General features: G+C 53.7%; 1 protein-coding gene across 1 annotated transcript; it reads left to right on the top strand.

Annotated features, from left to right (window-relative positions):
• Positions 1–5321: 5321 nt before the first annotated feature.
• On the top strand, positions 5322–20223 carry SPRYD3 (SPRY domain containing 3; the record flags this gene model as incomplete). The annotated part of the gene is given in 13 exon segments (XM_079715388.1): positions 5322–5354; positions 5356–5399; positions 6883–7029; positions 8039–8114; positions 8576–8700; positions 9005–9140; positions 10019–10204; positions 16926–17075; positions 17512–17569; positions 18192–18311; positions 18397–18569; positions 18888–19075; positions 19427–20223. Coding segments are annotated over 12 exon segments (1383 nt in total). The 3' UTR covers positions 19023–19075; positions 19427–20223.
• Between the last annotated feature and the right edge of the window lie 224 nt (positions 20224–20447).

Here is a 20447-nt window from a genome sequence, read left to right as displayed (position 1 = left end):
CCTCCGTCCTTATCACGATTTATTTTGCCCTGCACATGGTTCTAGCTAGGGCTTTTCTCCTCAGCTCCATCTTGCTGCTTCTGAATAAGATGGAAAGGTCTGTGGAAAGTTGAGATGGGGAAGAGCTGGCCATACTCCCTGCAGGATCCCAGTGTGGCTTTTTAAAGAAGTTTGTATTCTTTGGTAGGTTATATTGCAGAGAAGCCCAATACTCTGTTAGCCTCTCACATCCACCGCTGCCTTCCCAAATTCCCCCTTCCCCCTCCCACATCACCACGGCCACCCTTGCAGATTTCCCCTGTTTAGTGCTACCCCCTGCCCAGCTTGGTCCCTCCATGCAGTCTAAGTACAGCCACAGCACAGCCCAGTCCCACCCGCCACCCCAGCACTGCTCTTCCCTCGTCCTCATGCCTCCAGCATTGTTGTCCAGAGCGGCGAGCTGTGCTGTCAGTGCTGGGGTCTAACCAGGCTCTTTCTCGAAGACTGAGACTCTCGAACTCTGCTTTTCCTCCCTTTGGGATGCCCTTCACCTCAGCGCCCAGGGCAGAGGTAGGAAGCGCATGGTGAGTGCTCAGGATGGAGTGTGGGCCAAGGTGCAAACAAACCTCTGGGACTCTGTCTGGCCTCTGTGGAGAGAAGAGTTTGCGGAAAGCTTCTGTCAGGGCTGTGAAAAGACTAAACAGCTTGGGCTGTTACTTAGGCTTTTTATAAATAAACTTTGACAGGACTTCCGTCTCCTCTTGCAGGTTACACTCTGTGGTCCTGCTCCCTTACGCTCGGCATCTCTCACACCCAGCCCGTCCCTCCAAATCCACAGCACCCCCAGGTGCTGACTTCCTTTTGAGAACCAGGGGTAAAGGAGGGGACCTGCCTGGATCCTTTTGAGCTTTGAGTCTGAGGAAAGACAAGTGGTGGCACAGTCCACAGACAGAAAGCACCAGAGAGGAGGCTCAATGACCACATCATGACATGGCCTAAGTCTGGTGTGGGTCTCATGGGAACTGTTATGATAACCTCCGCTGGTCTCCAGCCTCTGGTTTCTGCCATCTGTCCCGCACACAGCCTCCCAGTTGGTCTTGCTCCTGTGACTCTCTCCTCCTCAAAGACCTTTGGTGGTACTCCATGCACCCCTCCCCCCAAGGACCCATGCTCTCAGATGCCAATCACGACCCTGTGGACAGTTGGCATGGGAAGCACACTCTGGTTCAGCCATCTGGTGGGATCACCTTCTCCAAAACCTCTTGGCAGTTTCTCATCTCTGAGTCTGAACTGAGATTAGGGGAGGGGAAGGTGTGGTGCTCAGAGGTAATTTCTTCCCCTGAACTCCAAATTTTTAGCTCATAAGGATGAAATTCTCCCCCCCATTCCTCTCACCACAAACCACATTCTGCCACTTCATCCCCACCTGCTCAGCCAGCTGTCTGCCTTTCTTTGAATTCATCCACATTGTTGTGTTGCTATCTTAAATTTTTGCTTATCTTTTCTTGTGTCTTATTTTTCCAGTTAGATTATGAGTGTTGGGTTTTTTAAAAAATTAATTAATTTATTTATTTATGGCTGCGTTGGGTCTTTGTTGCTGTGCACGAGCTTTCTCTCTAGTTGCGGCGAGCGGGGGCTACTCTTCGTTGTGATGTAAGGGCTTCTCATTGTGGTGGCTTCTCTTGTTGCGGAGCACCGGCCCTAGGCGCGTGGGCTCTAGAGCTCAGGCTCAGTAGTTGTGGCGCACGAGCTTAGCTGTTCCACAGCATGTGGGATCTTCCTGGACCAGGGATCGAACCCGTGTCCCTTGCACTGGCAGGCGGATTCTTAACCACTGCGCCACCAGGGAAGTCTCAGATTCTGAGTGTTTTGAGAAAAGGAGCCCCACACCTTCTTCACCTCTGGACCCCCCAGCTCTCAGCTCATATAAGGAGTTCGGAATTGATACAGGTAAAAGTTGTTTTGGGTGGGAGCAAAGGCAGTCCTAGGGGAGGGCCTTGAGAGGTGAAGCGGGCGCATTGTAACTCTTCTGGAGGCTCCACCGGTGCTCCTCTACTTCTGAGCTAGCCCAGGCCACCCACCCCAGGGGGTCTTGTGGCTCTCCAACTCCTTTAACCCCTCCTCTCTCTTTTCCTATTTCTCCCCCCTTGTTCTCCAAGTAAAGGCCAAAGAGACTGAGAGGCCAGAGTGTGGTCAGAGTTCAGTAAGAGAGGGAAACCTGGCCCCAGGATAAACCAAAGAGGGTTTCCTGGAGAATAGGGCTTTATTATTTTTTTAATTTACTTTTATTATTTATTTATTTATTTATTTATATTTTTGGCTGCATTGGGTCTTTGTTGCTTAGTGCAGGCTTTCTCTAGTTGCGGTGCGCGGGGGCCACTCTTCGTTGTGGTGCGAGGGCTTCTCCTTGCGGTGGCTTCTCTTGTTGCGGAGCATGGGCTCTAGGCATGCGGGCTTCAGTAGTTGCGGTGCATGGGCTCAGTAGTTGTGGAACACTGGCTTAATTGCTCCGCAGCATGTGGGATCTTCCAGGACCAGGGCACGTGGGATCTTCCCAGACCAGGGATGGAACCCATGTCCCAGCATTGGCAGGTAGGTTGTTAACCACTGCACCACCAGGGAAGTCCCGAGAATAGGGCTTTAAAGTAGAGTTTAGGGGACTTCCCTGGCAGTCCTGTGGTTAGGACCTGGTGCTATCGTCGCTGAGGACCTCGGGTTCAATCCCTGGTTGGGGAACTAGGATCCCACATGCTTCATGGCAAGGCCAAAAAAAAAAAAAAAAAAAAAGAGTTTAGGAGAAGAGGGAGGAGGGCATCTCAGATAGGAAAGCACATCTTTGTGTAACAGAGATGAGGGGAAAGAGGCATGCGTGTGGATGTGTGTGCATGATTTGTTCCATCTAGATTCCCAGTGTCCCAATGATATCAGAAAAAGGAGAACTGGGAAGGGAGCAGAGCAGTTTTCTAGACTGGGCTGGAGTCAGCCAGATGGTTGGGAGCTGGGAACCATTAGAGGAGAAGAAATAATAACTGGGAGTCTGAGTTTTGCTTTTTTTGGTAATTACATGAATAAAAATATATTCAGTCGATTCATAGAGCATTTATTTATGTGGATGTAACTACATTATATGGACATAAATAGGGAGGAATTGTGCTCCCAAGGAGCTTAGAATTAATATCTGTCCATCCAACACACACTTAATAAACACCTAAAAAACCAGTCGGGATGGTAGGGTGTTCCAGGATAGAATGCAGACTGTAACAGGTGAATCTAAATGTATTATATATGTATGACAAAAACACACTGAGGGGGTGAGAAAAAAAAAAAGGTGCTGACCTAAGTAATTTGGAAAACAGTGTTATGAGTGGAAACTGTAAGGCTAAAGATAAATGTAATGGCATACTCTACACTCTACATAAACACTGTACTCTAGTTGATAAATTTGTTTCTCATGGGTTAAAATTTTTGCAACTGCTTAATATGTACTGGGGTTGAGCAAATAAGTAATGGATATTGGGTTTCTCACTGTCAGAGAGAAGTAGGGAGGAAGGCTAGAATGAACCCTGTGGTAGTGAATTAGAGTAAGAGACTTCAGTACAATCCTCATGGATTGGAAGACTCCATATTGTTAAAATGTCAGTTCTCCCAAAATTGATCAATAGATTCAATGTAATCCCAATTAAAATCCCAGAAGGCTTTTTTTGTAGAAATTGGCAAGCTGATTGTCTCATATAGAAAAGCAAAGGATCTGGAATAACTCAAACCAACTTTTAAAAAGTACAAAATTGAAAGACTTATACTACCTGATTTCAAGGCTCATTATAAAGCTATAGTAATCAAAACATAAAGATAGAAAAACAGATCAGTGGAACAGAGTAGAGAGTCTAGAAATAGACCCACAAAAATACAGCAAATTGATTTTTTTCCTTTTCTTTAAACACTTTTTTTTTCTTTTTTACTTGTTCAATAGATGTTTGACAAAGGTGCAAAGGAATTCAGTAGAGAAAGGATAGTCTTTTTAACAAATGCTGCTGGAACAATTGGACGTCCATATGCAAAAAAAAAGAGAAAAAAATTAACTCAAAATTAATCACAGATCTGGATAAAGCTGGTAATGCATAACCTCAATCCAATAATGAGTAAATATCAGATAAAATGAAACTGAGGGATATTAAACAAGATAATTGGCATCTACTCTTCAGGAAAGACTGAACAACTGTCCCAGATTAAGGAGCCTAAGGAAACATGACAAGTAAATGTCAGTCACAGATCTGGGGTTCTAATCCGGATTTCCTAATGTCTGGTCTACACCTATTTCTGACACCTTATCTCCATTATGCCAAGTGGCCACTGTTTATAGTATAGGAGAGGATGGCTTCCATTTCATTCAACATTTGTACAGCACCTATTTATGATAAGAATAGGATAGCTCTCAGGGGTCTGAAGGAGCTCACAGTCCAGCAGAGACAGATCTACAAACAGAAGTTACTTTAATAATAAAAGTAAGACTGTAATAAGTGCTACAAATGAGGTGCAAACGACATGGTATAAGAATACAGAGGAGGGAAAACCTTCCTATCTGGAATAGAGAAATTCGGTGATGGGTGGAACCGGGGAAGTCCTCCCCAAAATGGCAATAATCGCCCTTTAGTAGGTGCTCAATAAATGTCAGTATCTTTCTTCCCTTCACATTATGGCCCCAGCCTAACTTTCCTTAAGTTACACCAACCCCTCTGTTCCTGAACAGCGTGCCGTTTCATGCCACTGCTTTTTGCATCCGAAGTTCTCTCCTCCGGGAAGGGAATGCCCTGCCTAGAATGAAGGAAAGGTAACATGAAATGGAGCTCGGGAGAATACAAAGTATATGTTAACAGGCGCACGAGCTGTGGAGGCCAGCCTCAGGCTCTGCATCTACAAAAAGGATTTAATAAGACTCATTTCATAAGGTTGTTGAACGGATTAAAAGGACACTCCTACAAAGCTCTTAGCCTCACGTCTGACACGGAACGAGCGCTGAGGGAATAGTCGCAGTATTTGTGGGTGCGCAGCGACCTTCCCCGCCCACCCCGCTCGGAGGGAGCCGCCCCTTGACCGGCCAGTCAGCGCCCACGGCGCCCAGTGCAGCGTCCGCGCTGCCACGTTGCCACCTCCCACCCTCTCGACACCCGTATTTAGTAGCCCCTTACCCGGCACTAGGTACCGGGTTCACCGGGCCGCGCCCGACCCGGCCTGCGTCCTTCGATTGGCTTCTGCAGGTGCCTGTCGTCCTCAGCCGCTGAAGATTGGCCGGGGTGGGTGGAAAGGGGCGGGCCTCGGGGAGCGTAGGAAGGGCGGGGACCCGGATGTGTGTGGTGGCGGCGGCCGAAGAGCTAGTGAGCGGAGCTCAGAGGCCTATGGATGAGGAGGACGCGGCGGCCCCGGTAGGCGGGGATCGGGGGCGGGGTCCCCGAGGCTTCGGGTCGGTCTCCACGGAGCCTGAGGCGGGAGGCTGGGGTCCTGGGAGGAGGCTTCGGAGTCAGGGGCGGGGTCTTGCGCTCTGGTCACTGGTCTTCCTCCCTGGGGACCCTCCTTGGCCCAGTGCAGGGCCTGGGGAGACTGGGCGTAGTCACACTGAGGGGCCAGGGCCCCTTTCCCCCGGGTCTCGTCTGAGTGATCGGGCTGTGCCCGGGGTGGAGGCGGGGCCCGGTGCGGCCGCGTATCGGCGGCGCCAAAGCTGTGGGGTTCTAGGCAAGCAGATGCCCCTAGGTCTGGGCGCCAACATCGACCTGGGATCGAGCCCCCTGGCCGAGTGCCAAGGAGGCCAATCCTAGGGCTGTCCCACAGCTGCCTACCCTTTTGGTCACGCGGTGGCTTGTAGCTACTGCAGAAGCATGTAATATGCGCATTGGGATTGAATTCAGCCTAGCCGAGGCTTCCTAAGCCCCTGCTGTGTGCAAGGCACAGTCAGGCCTGGATGGAACCCTTGTCCAAGGGTTTGGGGGATGGGAAGAGAAAGTACCTCCCCTTTTTGTCGCTTTGGGAAAAATTCGTCCATTCATTCATTCATTCATATGTTAGCACTGTTAGTGGTTTAAATACCTGGGTCATCGTACTCCACTCCATCTTCACTGCTACCATCTTTGGGGATGCCATCTCTCATTGGAACAGCTGCAACAGCCTCCTAATTAATTGTTTGCCACTTCTGTTCTTGCTCCTTATAGAATCAGTTTGGTCTCCAACCAATCGCCTGAATGATCTTTACGATCTGATAAACCTTAAAATCATATAATTTTCTTGCTTAAAACTCTCCAGAGCTTTCCCATCACACTTGAAATAAAATTCACACTCCTTAACATGGTCTGTAGGGCGTTGATCTGGCCCCTACCTTCGTTCCATCCTCTTCTGGTACATTCTCCCTCCCTCACATTCCCTACACACTAGCCACCTGGCCTTTCTATTTTCCTACCATGCCAGCTGCCTTGCACCTCAGGACCTGTGTCCTGACTGTCCCTTCTGCCTGGGATGCTCTTTCTTGGGCTTGTTACATGCCTGTCACCTTTTCATCTCATAGAGTTCACCCCATTATTCTTTATCACAGCACTCTGCTTTTTCCTCCACTGTCTAACGTTGTCAGGTCTGTTTATTGCCTGTCATGCCTCCCCCAATAGAATGGAAGTGCTATGAGGACAGACATCCCATCCATCTTGTTCACAGCTGTATCCCTAGCACCTAGGACAGTAGGAGCACATAGTGGGAGCTCAGTAAACGTTTGCTGAATGAAAGGATGAGGGTGGGGACTGTTGAGGTCAATCTGGGCAACTGGCTTCAAGTCCAGTGTCCTCTCCACATTCTGGGTGGAACAGGCTGAGGTACTTTGCTCTGTGCCTTGCTTCTTCCTCCTCAATCCCCTTCTCCCCCTGGCAGGTTTGTTCTCATGAACAAGATGGATGACCTCAACCTGCACTACCGGTTTCTGAATTGGCGCCGGAGGATCCGGGAGATTCGAGAGGTCCGGGCTTTCCGATATCAGGAGAGGTTCAAGCACATTCTTGTAGATGGAGACACTTTGAGGTGAGTTTTGGGGAGTGCTTCCACATTTTCCTTTTTGTGCCAGATCTTAGAGACGAAAAGGGGCTTTTGCAAAGGCAGAGGACTGTCTGCACTGCACAGGGAGGGGTATGTTGTAAACCCTGGAGGCCTTTCCGAATGGAGCAGTATATGCTTCTTCACCCCGCACCCCCCTCTGCCTGTGTCTGTGGGTCCCTCTGTCCTGGTCCGCATTGGAAGCAGTCATGTCAGAGATGGAGGCTGCTGGGGTCTCAGGAATTGCCCAACTGCCTTGTTGAAAGGACTCCAGTGAGTCTGTGTGATGCCGGGGTCTCCTGCCTGCATCTCTGTAGTTGGGATCGGTGAAGGATGGCCATTTCAAAGGCAGTGGATTTCCTGTTTTGGGAAGGACAGTCCTGTAGTGCATCCTACTTACTGCCTTCCAACCCTTTGGTTTGTGTGTTTGTGTTTGTTTTCGCTCTATTTTCTGGCTTGAACCCTTCCCCTGACTCCATCCGAGTCTAATTCTCTCACAAAGTTGTCACTGGAAGCGGGGGAGGAAGTAGTGCTATGTAGCCTGGAGACAAGAAAGCTGAGGAGTGGGGACTGAATAACTGTCTTCCAATCTACGAAGGGCTTTGGTCCCGAGGATAGAGACCAGCCGTTCTCCAGCTCCAGTGAGGACAGAGCCAGAGGAAAGGGGCCGAAGCTGCAGCATGAGGGACTGAGGTTAGACAGGGTTGTGAGACCCCTAATAGGCAACTGAGGGAGGCTCTGCATTCTCTTCCCCACCGGCAGTGAAGAAGCCAGGCTTGCACTGGTCTGGTGTGGGCTGGGCCTTGGCTGGAGGCGGCGGGTGGTGTGGGTGACCTCAAGTATCTTGTTATGGTGTTTGTGCAGATGTCCTGAAGTATGGCCTGGTGGATTCTCTTCTGTGCTGGCCCTCACAGGGTGGGGGTTGGGGATGCTGAGGCCCTCCCCCCAACCCCTGGACTAGGCTGCTAATGGAACTTCCCCTTCATTCCTCCTTCAGTTACCATGGAAACTCTGGTGAAGTTGGCTGCTACGTGGCTTCTCGACCCCTGACGAAGGACAGCAATTATTTTGAGGTGATCAAGGCAGGGGGTGGGCAGAGCAGGGAGTGAGATGGTTAAGCTCCAAGGCTCTCCTTTACTGGGTTCTTGACTGGTCCTTTAAATTTTCCATGAGGATTATCCTGTTGGCTGGGAAAAGGGCCCAGGATAGCATGGTGCCTAATCTGAGAGGCACCCTAAAGTCCTTTCACCCTGTCCCTTCTGCTCTCCTGCCCTTCACCTAGGTAGACTTTGACCCATGTCCTTTCCCACCCCCTAACCCAGGCCCAGCGTCTACTCCATCTCCCATCTTTTTCCATAGCTTGGAAATTATTTTCTAAGTAATTGTGGTAAAGTGGGCCCCCACTTTTCCCAGTTCTCCCTCTGAGTGCCCTGACTTTTTCTCTGATTCCCCTGTCTTTTGCTCTTTGAGCCTCAGCCCCCTTTGCTGTCTAACTCCCCTCCCTGCTAACTGTGCCCTGCTCTCCTCCCTCCAGGTGTCTATTGTGGACAGCGGGGTCCGGGGTACCATTGCTGTGGGACTGGTCCCTCAGTACTACAGCTTGGATCACCAGCCTGGCTGGTTGCCTGACTCTGTAGCCTACCATGCTGATGATGGCAAGTGAGTTGCCTTTTGTGGAACCCGACCCCTTTCCTATGGACTTGGGAATCTTGGATATAAAGGACTACCTCAGGGTGGCTTTGGGTATTCCTTCACTGGTCTTGGGGTATTTTCATAGACCTTTCTGATAGGGACAGGAAGGTGGCCTGTTGGCTACCCTTGGAGGTTTGCAGACTTAAAGGGGAGGGTGGAGCTCCCCTGAGAACGTAGGTAGGTGCCGTTGTCGAGTGGTTGGGAACAGGAGCACTGAGGAGAGGTTGGGAAGCTGGGTTCGGGTCCTGTGTCTGTGCTGCTCTGTCCACAGGCTGTACAATGGCCGGGCCAAGGGCCGCCAGTTTGGGTCAAAGTGCAACTCCGGGGACCGGATTGGCTGTGGCATTGAGCCAGTGTCCTTTGATGTGCAGACTGCCCAGATCTTCTTCACCAAAAATGGGAAGCGGGTAAGTGGGACATCCTGAGTGGGATTTAAACGGCTTGAAGCTGTCCAGGGATTTGTGTGAGTAATAAGAAAGAGTCTGCTGGCTGGGGCTTGCCCAGGGCCCCACGGGCTTATTTCCCATCTTCTTCAGTTCAGCCTCAGATTCTCTTGGGGTCTCCTGCATGTAGGAGAAGATGCTCCCCACACCCAGGGGAAGCTGGGACATTCCCCAGGTGATGGACGCAGAGGGGCAGGTTTGTGCAGCAGCGGAGGGGCAGAAACTGGGGGGGACACGATTGGTGATGTGGGGGGAGGTTTTGAGCAGAAAAAAAGATGGGGAGATTATGACCTGGCTGCATAAGCTGGAGGTCCTCTTGGGATTTTTGACTTGAATGCTTTTGGGGATATGTCCTTTCTGTGTTTCGTGTTCCTTGTTTCACATCTCCTTTCCTTCCCTCTTCAGAGAGAGACTAGTGATGGTGAAGGGATGGGATAAGAGCAAACAGGAGAGACCCCGGCTCTCTTACTTCTCCCCCCCAGCCCCATCTCCCATCCTGAGAAATTGCCTTCTCAGGCCTCTGCCGGCCAGCCTAGTGGTCTTCCTCCCTTAAGCATCTGTGCTCACACTTTCCTGCTCCAGTCCACACTCATGCGTACCTAAAGTATATGGGGGGTTGTCGAGAGACTTGTGTTTGCCTTCTAGCTCCGTGGGTTCGTTGCTCAGCTAGGAGTACTCAGCAGCTTTTTATGCTTCTCTGTACCTCTGTTTTGCTACCTGTCAGCGTGTGTGATGATGACTGGTTGCATCATCTCAAAAGTCCCCTAGTGAGAATTAGATGAGCTGTGGAAAAGTGAGCCAGGCGGCAGCTCCCTCCCTTCCTCCCCCTCCCTCCACTGCAGGTGGGCTCCACCATCATGCCCATGTCCCCCGATGGGCTGTTCCCAGCAGTGGGCATGCACTCCCTGGGTGAGGAGGTGCGGTTGCACCTGAATGCTGAGCTGGGCCACGAGGACGACAGTGTCATGATGGTGGACAGTTACGAGGACGAGTGGGGCCGGCTGCACGACGTCAGAGTCTGCGGAACTGTAAGTAAGGGGCAGGGTAGGGCTGGGCAGAATCCCGGGGTCCACAGAAGCATGTCAGGATTGCTTAGAATAGGGAGTGAAGACAGGGTTGTTTTAAAAATTAATTAATTAATTAATTAATTGATTTTTGCCTGTATTGGGTCTTTGTTGCTGCACGTGGGCTTTCTCTAGTTGCGGCGAGCGGGGGCTACTCTTCATTGCGGTGCACAGGCTTCTTATTGCGGTGGCTTCTCTCGTTGCAGAGCACGGGCTCTAGGTGCGAGGGCTTCAGTAGTCGCAGCACACGGGCTCAGTAGTTGTGGCTCATGAGCTCTAGAGCGTAGGCTCCGTAGTTGCAGCGCACGGGCTTAGTTGCTCCGCGGCATGTGGGATCTTCCCGGACCAGGGCTCGAACCCATGTCCCCGGCATTGGCAGGCGGATTCTCAACCATTGCGCCAACAGGGAAGTCCCAAGACGGTCTTTTGTAGGGTGTTGGAAAGTGGGAATTTTGTCAGGAGAGCCTGGCGTCCTGACATGATTCTTGAGTCCAGATCTGTGTTCTCCTTAGTGGTTCTCTTTCCTGCCTTCCCTTTGTTTGAGAGCTCAGCCTAGTTGCTTAACCCTGGGAATAAGCAGTAGCCAGTAGCTCTCCTTTGCTTTCTTTGGTTCCTTCAGGCCCCCCACCCCCACCCCCCACCCCATGCACGCTGCTGCCCTGCACGCCTGCCTTTGAGAGGCTGGGCTGACTTGGAGGCCAGATGCCTGGAACACCCTTTTGGCTTGATCCCAGCCCAGCTAGCCCAGCTTTCCATTCTCTGCATTGTGGAGCAGGTGTGATCACAAATCCCACTCATGCTGGGGAAGGTTCTTTGAGATCTTTTTCAAGTAGCATCAATGACAGTCTCTTCTGCCTTCCTACATTTTATAGAGGATGAGAATAGAGGCAGATAATGATTCAGTGAGAGTCCTTGATCCTCCAAAGCTGGCCTTTTTATGCATCTCATCATACCTGCTTTAGTCCCCTGCCTAGATTTTAAACTTTCTTGGGAAGTGTATGGACCTTGAGAGAGGGAAATACTTCATATCTATCCTCTGTGCCTCATGCTGGTTTGGGAGTGAATGGATGCCGAGTTAGGGGTCTGGCCCTGACCTCTAGTGGGCTGCTCGGGCCTTCCACTTCAAATTGTCCCTCTGCTGCCCTCCCGCTCCTTCCTGGCTCAACCTTTTCCTCCGCCCTCTGGCATTCTCACCCCAACCCAGGCTGTTTTCAACTCAGCCTTTGATAGCAAAACAGAAGCAGCGGGGGTTGGGGGGGGTGGGAGTGGATTATGAGTAAGGCTCTCCACTCTGGAGTTCAAGGTGAGTCAGACACAAGGAAAATGGCAGAAAGCGTGGCCTCCTGCAGCTTCGGGCACGCTGCACCCCCTTCTGGCACTAGGGTCCAGGAGGCCTCAGATGCCCACTCCCTGACCTCATCCCTCCTTTCTTTTCCCCTTCCACCATCATTTTGACAACATCTGCAGAGTTGAACTTGGGACTGAGCCAGGGCGATGTTCCAGCTCTCATCCTTGACCTCTCCTCAAGAGTTTTTTCCTGGCACCCTTTCCCTGCCTGGACCTGTCCCCACTCTGCTCCCTGCTCCTCCCAGGCAGTCTTTTCTAATTGATGCGGAATCCTGTAGACATTTATAAATAGCCTTCCTTCCTCCCTGCCCTTCCCCCAGTGCCCTCAGGCCACACATTTAAGGATTTTTTTCTTTCTTGGACATAAGCTGTTCAGTGTAGCTCTTCTGTCAAACCCGCACCCCAGCTGGGGACAGCTGGCAGGGTAGGCACACTGCGCCCTGCGCACTTGCTCCTCTGGGGCAGACATGGGCATGAGCCTCTTGAGGGACGCAGTCTTCCCTTCTAGTCTTGCCAACTACCTCATCTTTCAAATGAGGGTGACTTACCCAGTTTCTGCCAGCCCCTCGGCCCCCCATCCACTCTTGCCTCCTGGCCTCCTTGCCTCATCCTTTTTGTCCCTCTGACCATCCACTGTATTTCCGATCCAGCAGTCAGAGTGGTGTCAGCCTGGAGGAGCCTGGGAGAGGTCATTAGGCTGTGCCTGTGCCTCCTATTTCTAAAGATGTCCAGCACAGCTGCTTCTCCTCTCTGCCCTTCCTGTTTTTACGTCCCCCTCTGTGGCGAGCCCTTCCCTGAGACCTCAGACCTCTGCTGTTGTTGCAGCCTGTTTCTCCTGCCCCAGGTGATGTTCCTAGGAGGACACCCCATAGAGCCATAAAGGTCTGGAGGAGGCTTTGTTGCCATCCTGTCCAGGTTTCTCAGTGCAGAGACTGTGGGCATCTTAGGTGAGACAGTTCCTTGATGTGCAGGCCACTTAGCATCCCTGGTTCCCAGACCCAGGATGCTGGTAGCTCTGCCCCCCCGCCCCCCGCGCCCCAGTTGTCGTGACTGCCCGACATTCCCATATATCCTCGTGTACTGCTGAGAAAGCAGTCCCAGAGAAAAGTGAAGAGACTTGATCAAATGTCAAACAGCGAATTAGTAGCAGAACTAAGCCCAGATATTCATTCCTTGACCCCTACCCCTGCTTTTTCCACTGTCTGATATATGCTGCTGCCTCTGCCCAGGCCCACTCTTCTGTAGCCAGTCTCTCCTGCTCGCTTCTCACAAGATGAATCCAGAGTTCCTGGGCTTAAATTCCCACATCCCTGGGGATTTCTCCCATCTCGTGTCTTTAGCCAGGGGCCTCCTATGGGAGTTTACTTGGCTACCTTGGAATTCTTTTACTCCTAGCCCTTTCTCCCACTTTTGTAGTCTCAATTATCCTCTCTTCTCCCTTCTCACTGGTTCTTCCCGTACAGAAGAGTGAATTCAACTCCTGACCCTTTTTTTTCCTCCAACAATTCATTATGAAAAGTTTCAGACATACAGGAAAGTTGGAAAAATAGCACAGTGAACACCCACTGTATCCCCACTACCTAGATTCAAGAGTTGTTAATATTTAGTTGTGTTTGTTTGATCTGAGGATCTATATATAGACAGACCGGCTCTTTCCAGAGGGAAGTCTTTCCCTGCTTCCTGTGGCCTCACTTTCCCCTCCTAAAGAGGGCCCCTTCCCAGAGCTCCGGGATGCTGAAGAATTGCTGTTGCATTTGCTCAGGTATGGGGTGCTACCCCTCATTCCTGTCCCCAGGCCTTGCACAGTGAGGTAATGTGTCAAGGGCGGGGGGCAGTAGGTAGGGCTGGGGGATTAGACTCATTCTGTCTTTGTTTCTCATTTCTGTTCATAGCTCCTCTAACAACTCCTTAGTGACGGGGCAACAGCTTTGGTACACAAAGTGGGGTGAATGAGGCCCCACCCTCTCAGGGGTCCTCCCTGGGCCCAACCCAGGAGGAGACCGTGTTGGGGCCTGAGCTGGCCGGTGGGGAGCATGTTCTTGGTTCGTGTTTCAGTTGCTTCTAGGCCCTCCGGGCACTGAGTCTTCCCTTGCTCCTGTCAAGAGGGATTAGGGTCTCTGCTAGCAAGAGGAGGAGGGCGGGTCGCAGCAGGAGAGGAGGCTGAGAAGGGCTACTGGTATGAGGGAGGGGGCGGGGCGCAGGAGGCTCTCTGCACTCTGGTCTGCAGCCTCCGCTCTGTGGAGTTGACCAGTTTGGCCTCTCAAGGCTTCCGTTGTGTGTGGAGAGAGGTGGGGTGGGGAGGGGGTCTTGAGAGCCTTAAGGAAAGAGCTCCCCACCCCCACCAAAGATGTAAAGGAGCGTGCCTGTTGATTGGGGGTATTGTTTGAGGAGAAACACTGGGGGGAAGACAGTTGGTCCCTTGGGATGGAGTCATCTGAGGAGTGTCCTGGGAGCCCAAGGGACCATTCTAGTTGGGGGTAAGGGCTGAGGTGAAAGAACCTTTCCTTCTTTGTGATTGGCAGTTCCAGTCTGTTGTAGCTTGGGGGCGACTGTTAATGTTTAGGGAGCATTGGAACTTTGGGATGTTTCAGTATCACCCCCATTTCCTGAGTCAGGGAAAGGCTGACGTGTGCATTTATCACCTACCGGGGGTCAGGCTCCAGGCTAAGCCCTTGACACTCACTTCACTTCATTGTACCCATATTTGGAGATGCAGGTAGTGGTACCCCTGTTTTACCGATGAAGTATCTGAGGCTTAAAGAAGTGAGAGTCACTTGCTTGAGTTTAGTGACTAGTAAGTAATAGGAGCTAGGATTTGAACCCAGGTCTGTTTGATTCTCTTTCAAACTAAGAAGTATCTTGGGAATTCCCTGGTGGTCCAGTGGTTCGGACTCCGTGCTTCCACTGCAGGGGGCACGGGTTCGATCCCTGGTCAGGGAATTCAGATCCCACAAGCCCTGTGGCATGGCCAAAAAAAAAAAAAAAGTAGAAACTAAGAGGCACCTGAGGCACAGATTGAGGGACCAGCATCAAGATTCTAGCAATTCAGACTCTAGGTGCTAAACCTCTCATCTCCTCTAGGTTTCTACCAGCCCTAGTCTAAGGAGGGGAGGAGTGTGCGCACTCAAGCAAGGATCTATCAGGGAGGCCAGACTCTCCCCTACCTGCTCCTCTGAGTGCTCTGAGAAGGCTCCCAGGGCTTGGGAGGACTTTGCCCAGGGGCAGGAGAGTGGATCCAGAGAGGAACAGATGAATCCAGGAGCTTACACCCTAAGGGGTGGGTGGTTCCTCTCTTGAAGAGGTGGCTTGTGCATGGCCCTAGTCTTCCAGGCATTCAGCAGTCTGTCTTGAGCTGCTCTGCTTTCTGAGCTGCTCTGCAGGCTGGGGAGTGGGTTTTAGAGTCCCATGTTAGTGTGTTTCATCCTCCTGGCCTTTTAGCTTAAGGAACCATCCCCACCCTATCCACAGACAAACCGGCAGCCTGCCCTCCTCTGGGCTGAGGCAGAGGGAATGGTTGGGCGGGTTTTTCCCAAGGATCAGGATCTGGATCTGCTGTCTCTTGGCTTTGGAAGTGGAGAACACTGTGTTTCCTATGCCGAGGCCAGTTGGATGGAGTGGGTCAAGGGCAGCTGTGGGATCCCCCACCCAGTTCTGCAATGCAGGGTGGAGAGGTTGGGCTGGGGGCTGCTCGGATTGGGTGGAGTCTATGCTAGTTAATGTGCATCATACCACATCCCTCCGGGCCCTGTGGGGAGAGATACAGAGGAGGAACCCAGGCCACCCTGAGAACATACAGAGGACCAGAAATAGAATTTAAACAGTGTGGGCCTTCATAATACCCAGTAAATCAGAAGACCACCTGCAGGGGACCCCTTTCTGATGGAAGAAAGCAGTGTGAGATAATGGAGACCTGGGCTAGGAGTATGAATATCACAGAGCCAGTGTACCCCGAAACATGTATGGTCCTGGCTGCAGGAAGGAGAGAAGAAAGTTTAGGTGGCCTCCTGTATACCTCTGGCCTTTCTCCTGGTGCCCCCTGTCCCCCGCCTCCAGTTCTCTGGGGAGGAGGGGAGAATGGACTTGAGGTGACAGGGCTTCGGGGACCCAGGGCTGAGAAGGGGGCCGAGTCCCTCTTGCCTCCCTGAAGGGGTTGCTGAGGATGCAGCGCCTGCCTCTGCAGAAGACACACGGAGGCTTCAGCACTGGTGCAGGCAAGTGTGTTGCCTTTCCTGTTCAGGCAGGAGTTCCTTGTGGGGTGAGAGGCCAGCGTCCCAAGGCTTGCCAGGGATAAGCGGAGGAGATCCTCAGGGAGTGAATTTTCTTCAGGGCCGGAGGGGTGGGAGGGTAGAAGAAAGTCTTGAGGGGCAGTTTGGTTAATTAAAAAGGGATTAAGGAATCCCAGGTGATGCTGAGGGTGGGGGAAAGAGGGGATGGGGTTGAGTCACAGCCCTACTATCACCATGACAACTGATAAATAAATCCTCCCAGATCAGGGGTTGCCGCCCCATCATGCCCAGGCAGGATCACTGTGGGGCCGAAGAGCCCCAAGAGCCCATCAGTCATCTCCCCTCCACACCCCTGCTCCAGCTTGAAAGAGCCATGAGGGGCTGGGGGCTGGAACGCCTGCCTTTCTAGCTTCTCTCTGCCTGCTCCCCTCCTCATTAAATGAAGGAGAAGAGCTGGTCGTCCTCGGTTCCCTGGCTCCCCTCGACCCCGCTACAAACAGCTCTGTTCAAAGCCAAGTAAAACAAAGACCTTGAGAAATTGTATCAGTCCCATCCCAGGCAGAACTGGCTTCTGAGCTCGTCTCCCTTCCCCCGGATGTCTGGAGTTGGCCCCTAACCTCTGCATCCTCCCCATCCCCCTGAGGCACCCTGAGAAAGCCATCAGGCTTCCTCTCAGCCTAGCCTTTGCTTCTCCTCTTCTCTGTGTTCAGAGCCCCTGGGTGGCCCTTTCCTGGCAGGGTGGTTGAGGGAAGTGATGGCAGAGTCTACAGACCCCTGTGTGGTCCTGGCGCTCGGCCATCCGGATCGCCGTGCTGCTCTCGCAGGGTCCCCACAGCGAGGAGAGGGTTTTTGGCTCGGTAGGCAGGTGGGCGCAGCCTTTAGCAGGGGCTCAGCCCTCTTCCTTGTGCTGCCACCTCCACGCCCCTGCCCCCATCCCTGTTCTCCCACGCCTTCCTGGAACCCTGAGGCCCACTTTGTGCCTCCAGGATCCCTTCCCTTTTGGCCAGGGCTTTCTGTGAGACCCAGGAAAACTGGTCCCCAGATGGCCCTGGAACCAGGTTTCCAGGGGTGGGGTGCTAGCCTGCCCCCCACCCCTGGTTCTTCCCCCACAGCTACTGGAGTACTTGGGCAAGGGCAAGAGCATTGTGGACGTGGGGCTGGCCCAGGCCCGGCACCCGCTGAGCACCCGTAGCCACTACTTCGAAGTGGAGATCGTGGACCCTGGAGAGAAATGCTACATCGCCTTGGGGCTGGCCCGGAAGGTGGGCGCCAGTGCTGGCTTTTGGCCTGTGGAGCTGCTCAGCTCTGGGGCTGTTGGGCCGGGGCCCGGAGCTCTTGGGGAGATCAAGGGGCTGGGCTGCAGAGGGAGGTCTAACCCGAGACAGAACAGGCCGTATGTGTCTGCTGTGTGAGGGCACAGACCCCAAGTCACCTCGGAGCTGAGAGAGGGTCGTGAGCGCACCACACGCACCAAGGCCTGGATGTGGGGTGGGGGGCATCCTGCAGCCCTGGCTGGGAAAGCCAAGCACCTTCCCACCTTCCCCTGAAACCTCCAGTGCCTGAAGGGGTGAGGCTGCCGGGGTGGGAGCAGCCATCTGGGTCGCAGCTTGTTTCAGAAGATCGAGAGTTCATAAGCCACTCTCCCGTCCTCTTTTCTGTGCGTGGTACCACAGCTTTCCTTCTTTCATCTTGGTATAGGATTATCCCAAGAACAGGCACCCTGGCTGGAGCAGAGGGTCTGTGGCTTATCATGCAGGTGCGTGAGGGGCTGCCCTGGGGAAGCTGGGGGTGGGGTGGGGTATAGGGGCACGGGGACATCCATTTCCCTGACCCCGCACTAGGGGCCTCGCCTTCAGCATCTGGCCAAAGAGACTTTCCCCTGCCGCTCTCTGCTCTCCCCATCCCAAGCTGCTAGCGCTTTGTCTTCATCTGTGTTTTTCCTCCCAGCCCAAAAAGCCAGGGGAGCAGAACAGGGGTGGGGGATCTGGGCCCGAACTGGACATTCCAGGCCTCTGAGTTGGCTCCCTCTGCACCCTTCCTGCAGATTCTGCATTTTCTTTTTTTTTTTGATCGGCTTGATTTCCTTTAGGGCTTCCTTTAGAAAGGAGGAGCTGTGAGTTCCTGTGAGTTCCTGGTCCCGCCTCTCCCTCCCCTCCGAGGGCCCCGCTCTCTGACCAGCTCCCAAGGGAGTTTCTCCCTTAGCCCCTTGAGGGGACAGATGTGTGTCTCTCTTTAATCTGGTGCCCTCATTCTCTCCTCCCTTCCTCAGGGCCAGCGAGGGAGGGAGGGACACTTCAGCTTTAAGCAGGGGCCGCTCTAGGGGCTGTAGGGGGTCGGCCCCTCCCTCAGGTGTGTGTTCTCTCCCCTCCCTCCGACAGATGACGGGAAGATCTTCCATGGCAGTGGTGTGGGGGACCCCTTTGGGCCACGCTGTTACAAAGGAGACATCATGGGCTGTGGAATCATGTTTCCCCGGGACTACATCTTGGACAGTGAGGGTGAGTGGGGTGACCGTGGCCAACCAGGCTGGTCGGGCAGAGGGTGGGGGCAGTACCACAGGAGCTCAGGTTTTCTGGCCCCCAGGTGACAGTGATGACAGCTGTGACACAGTGATCCTGTCCCCGACCGCCCGAGCCGTCCGGAATGTCCGGAACGTCATGTACCTGCACCAGGAAGGGGAAGAGGAAGAGGAGGAAGAGGAAGAGGAAGATGATGGGGAAGAGATAGAACAGGAGCACGAGGGCAAGAAGGTGGTGGTGAGTGGGGTGGGTCTGGGCTTGGACTAGGGGTCTTGGGCCTCCGTGGGGTCTGGTGTTAGTGCAGAAAGCGGAGCCCAGGGAGGGGAGAGGGGAAGCCCTGGCTGCTGTGGGCGTGGGGCTGCTGAGTGGGGAGACTGGCTGGGAGGCCGCTTTCCGGCCTCGGGACGCCCTCTCGTGGTCACCTCCTGCATCGCCCTCTGTCTCTCGCCAACGGTGGTGCGAGTTGGGAGTGGTGGGGCTCAGGCCTATGTAGCTCCAGCACCCTCAGAGGAGAGGCTAGAGCCTGCCTACCCCGCTTTCCTCTTCCACCCCCAGGTTTTCTTCACTCGGAATGGCAAGATCATTGGGAAGAAGGACGCTGTCGTACCTTCTGGGGGCTTCTTCCCCACAATTGGGATGCTGAGCTGTGGGGAGAAAGTCAAAGTGGATCTGCACCCCTTGAGTGGCTAGGCCTTCTCCCCGGATCTGCCCCTTCTCCCTCTCCTCGCCCTTTGCAGAGCCAGGTACCCCGTTCCTGATGCCCCGAGGATTTGCTTACCCAGCAGGCCCCAGGGGGTGTGTTGTCCCTCTGCCCTACCAGATCAGGCCCCTGCCAAGCTCCTCTGTGCCCATGTTTCTGACCTGGTGCTGCCCCTGTTGTTAGTCCCTGGGCGAGAGTTCCTGGCTGGACAGGAACCAGCCCAAAGGATGGTGTTGCTTCATGGGTGGGTCCCACTGGCTTCGGCCGTGGGCTCCCGCATGCCCCTCCCACTCTGGCCGTGTGAGGGGAGAGGAGTGAGCGCCCGTCTCCCCTGCTGTCGGGCGTGAGGCTCGGCAAGGGTGGAGCAGGACACCCCCTCCTCTGTTTACCACAGGGCTCCTCTTCTCATCTTCTTTCCCGTTCCCTGTCCTCGTCATCGTGTGAAGCAGTTGCCGCTGTCATCACCCCCCGGCTGGGCTGGGGGGGCTCTCTTGGGCCGTCTGTCTGCTTCCACTGACTGGTGTCCCGAGAAGACTACTCGAGGGTCTCCGTTCTTTCCGCTGCGAGCCAGCTTCCTCCCTCACTGCCTGCTCAGGCACTGCAGTCCCGCCGAGAATCCGAGTCTCTGGCTTCCCCCAGCTGTACACACGTAGATGGTGTCCATGACGTGTTTGATGGGGTGAGAGAGGGGCTGTCGAATCGGGGGACTCTGGGGCCTTTGCTCCTGTCTCCCCCTTGCCCTCCTTGGCTCACCTGTGGCACCGTCTCTCGTTCCTGGGGAGGCAGGCGGACACTCCAGAGCCAGTCTCTCCCACGTGGTGAGAGCAGGACCCCAGAGCCCTAGCGAGAGCCCGAGGGCACGGGCCCACGCTCCCCTGCCCTGCCTTGCCCCCGCCCCTGCTTGCTGCCTGTGCCAGTTGCCTGTTTCGCTTCAGTGTTTGATTCTAGCGCTTAACGTGTCCTCCCGCACCAAGCCCTCCGGTCTCCTAGCCGCTTGACTCCTGTCTCCTCCTCAGTGACTTCTGGGAGGGAGAGGCCTTGGTTTGAGCAGAGTGGGCAGGGCTTTGGGGAAAGGGGTGAGGTGTTGTGCTGCTGGGGCCTCTCCTTCGGCCCTCCCTTCAGGCCCTTCACTATGATGTATGAAATGTATGTACAGACCAGAGATGTTTATACAGCCAATAAAGATGGAGTTTCCATATTTATCAGTACGGCCGGGACAGGGAAATCCTTTCCAGTACAGGGGACCAGGGACAGGGCTGGAGGAGGGGGCGGCTGAGGGCACTTGCTCACCAGGCACGTGTGGACCAGTATGGGGCCAGGGAGGGGGATCGTGTGTGTCCCATGGGCCTGGCTTGGGCCTGGGGTGCCCCAAGAAGCACAGGTGTGCCCCTGGGAGACCCGAGGCTTTGACCTTC

This window comes from Hyperoodon ampullatus, assembly GCF_949752795.1.
Source record: "Hyperoodon ampullatus genome assembly, chromosome: 11".
NCBI lineage: Eukaryota > Metazoa > Chordata > Mammalia > Artiodactyla > Ziphiidae > Hyperoodon > Hyperoodon ampullatus.
Note: the sequence above shows the minus strand (reverse complement) of the source record. Positions and strands in the feature narration are given on the sequence as shown.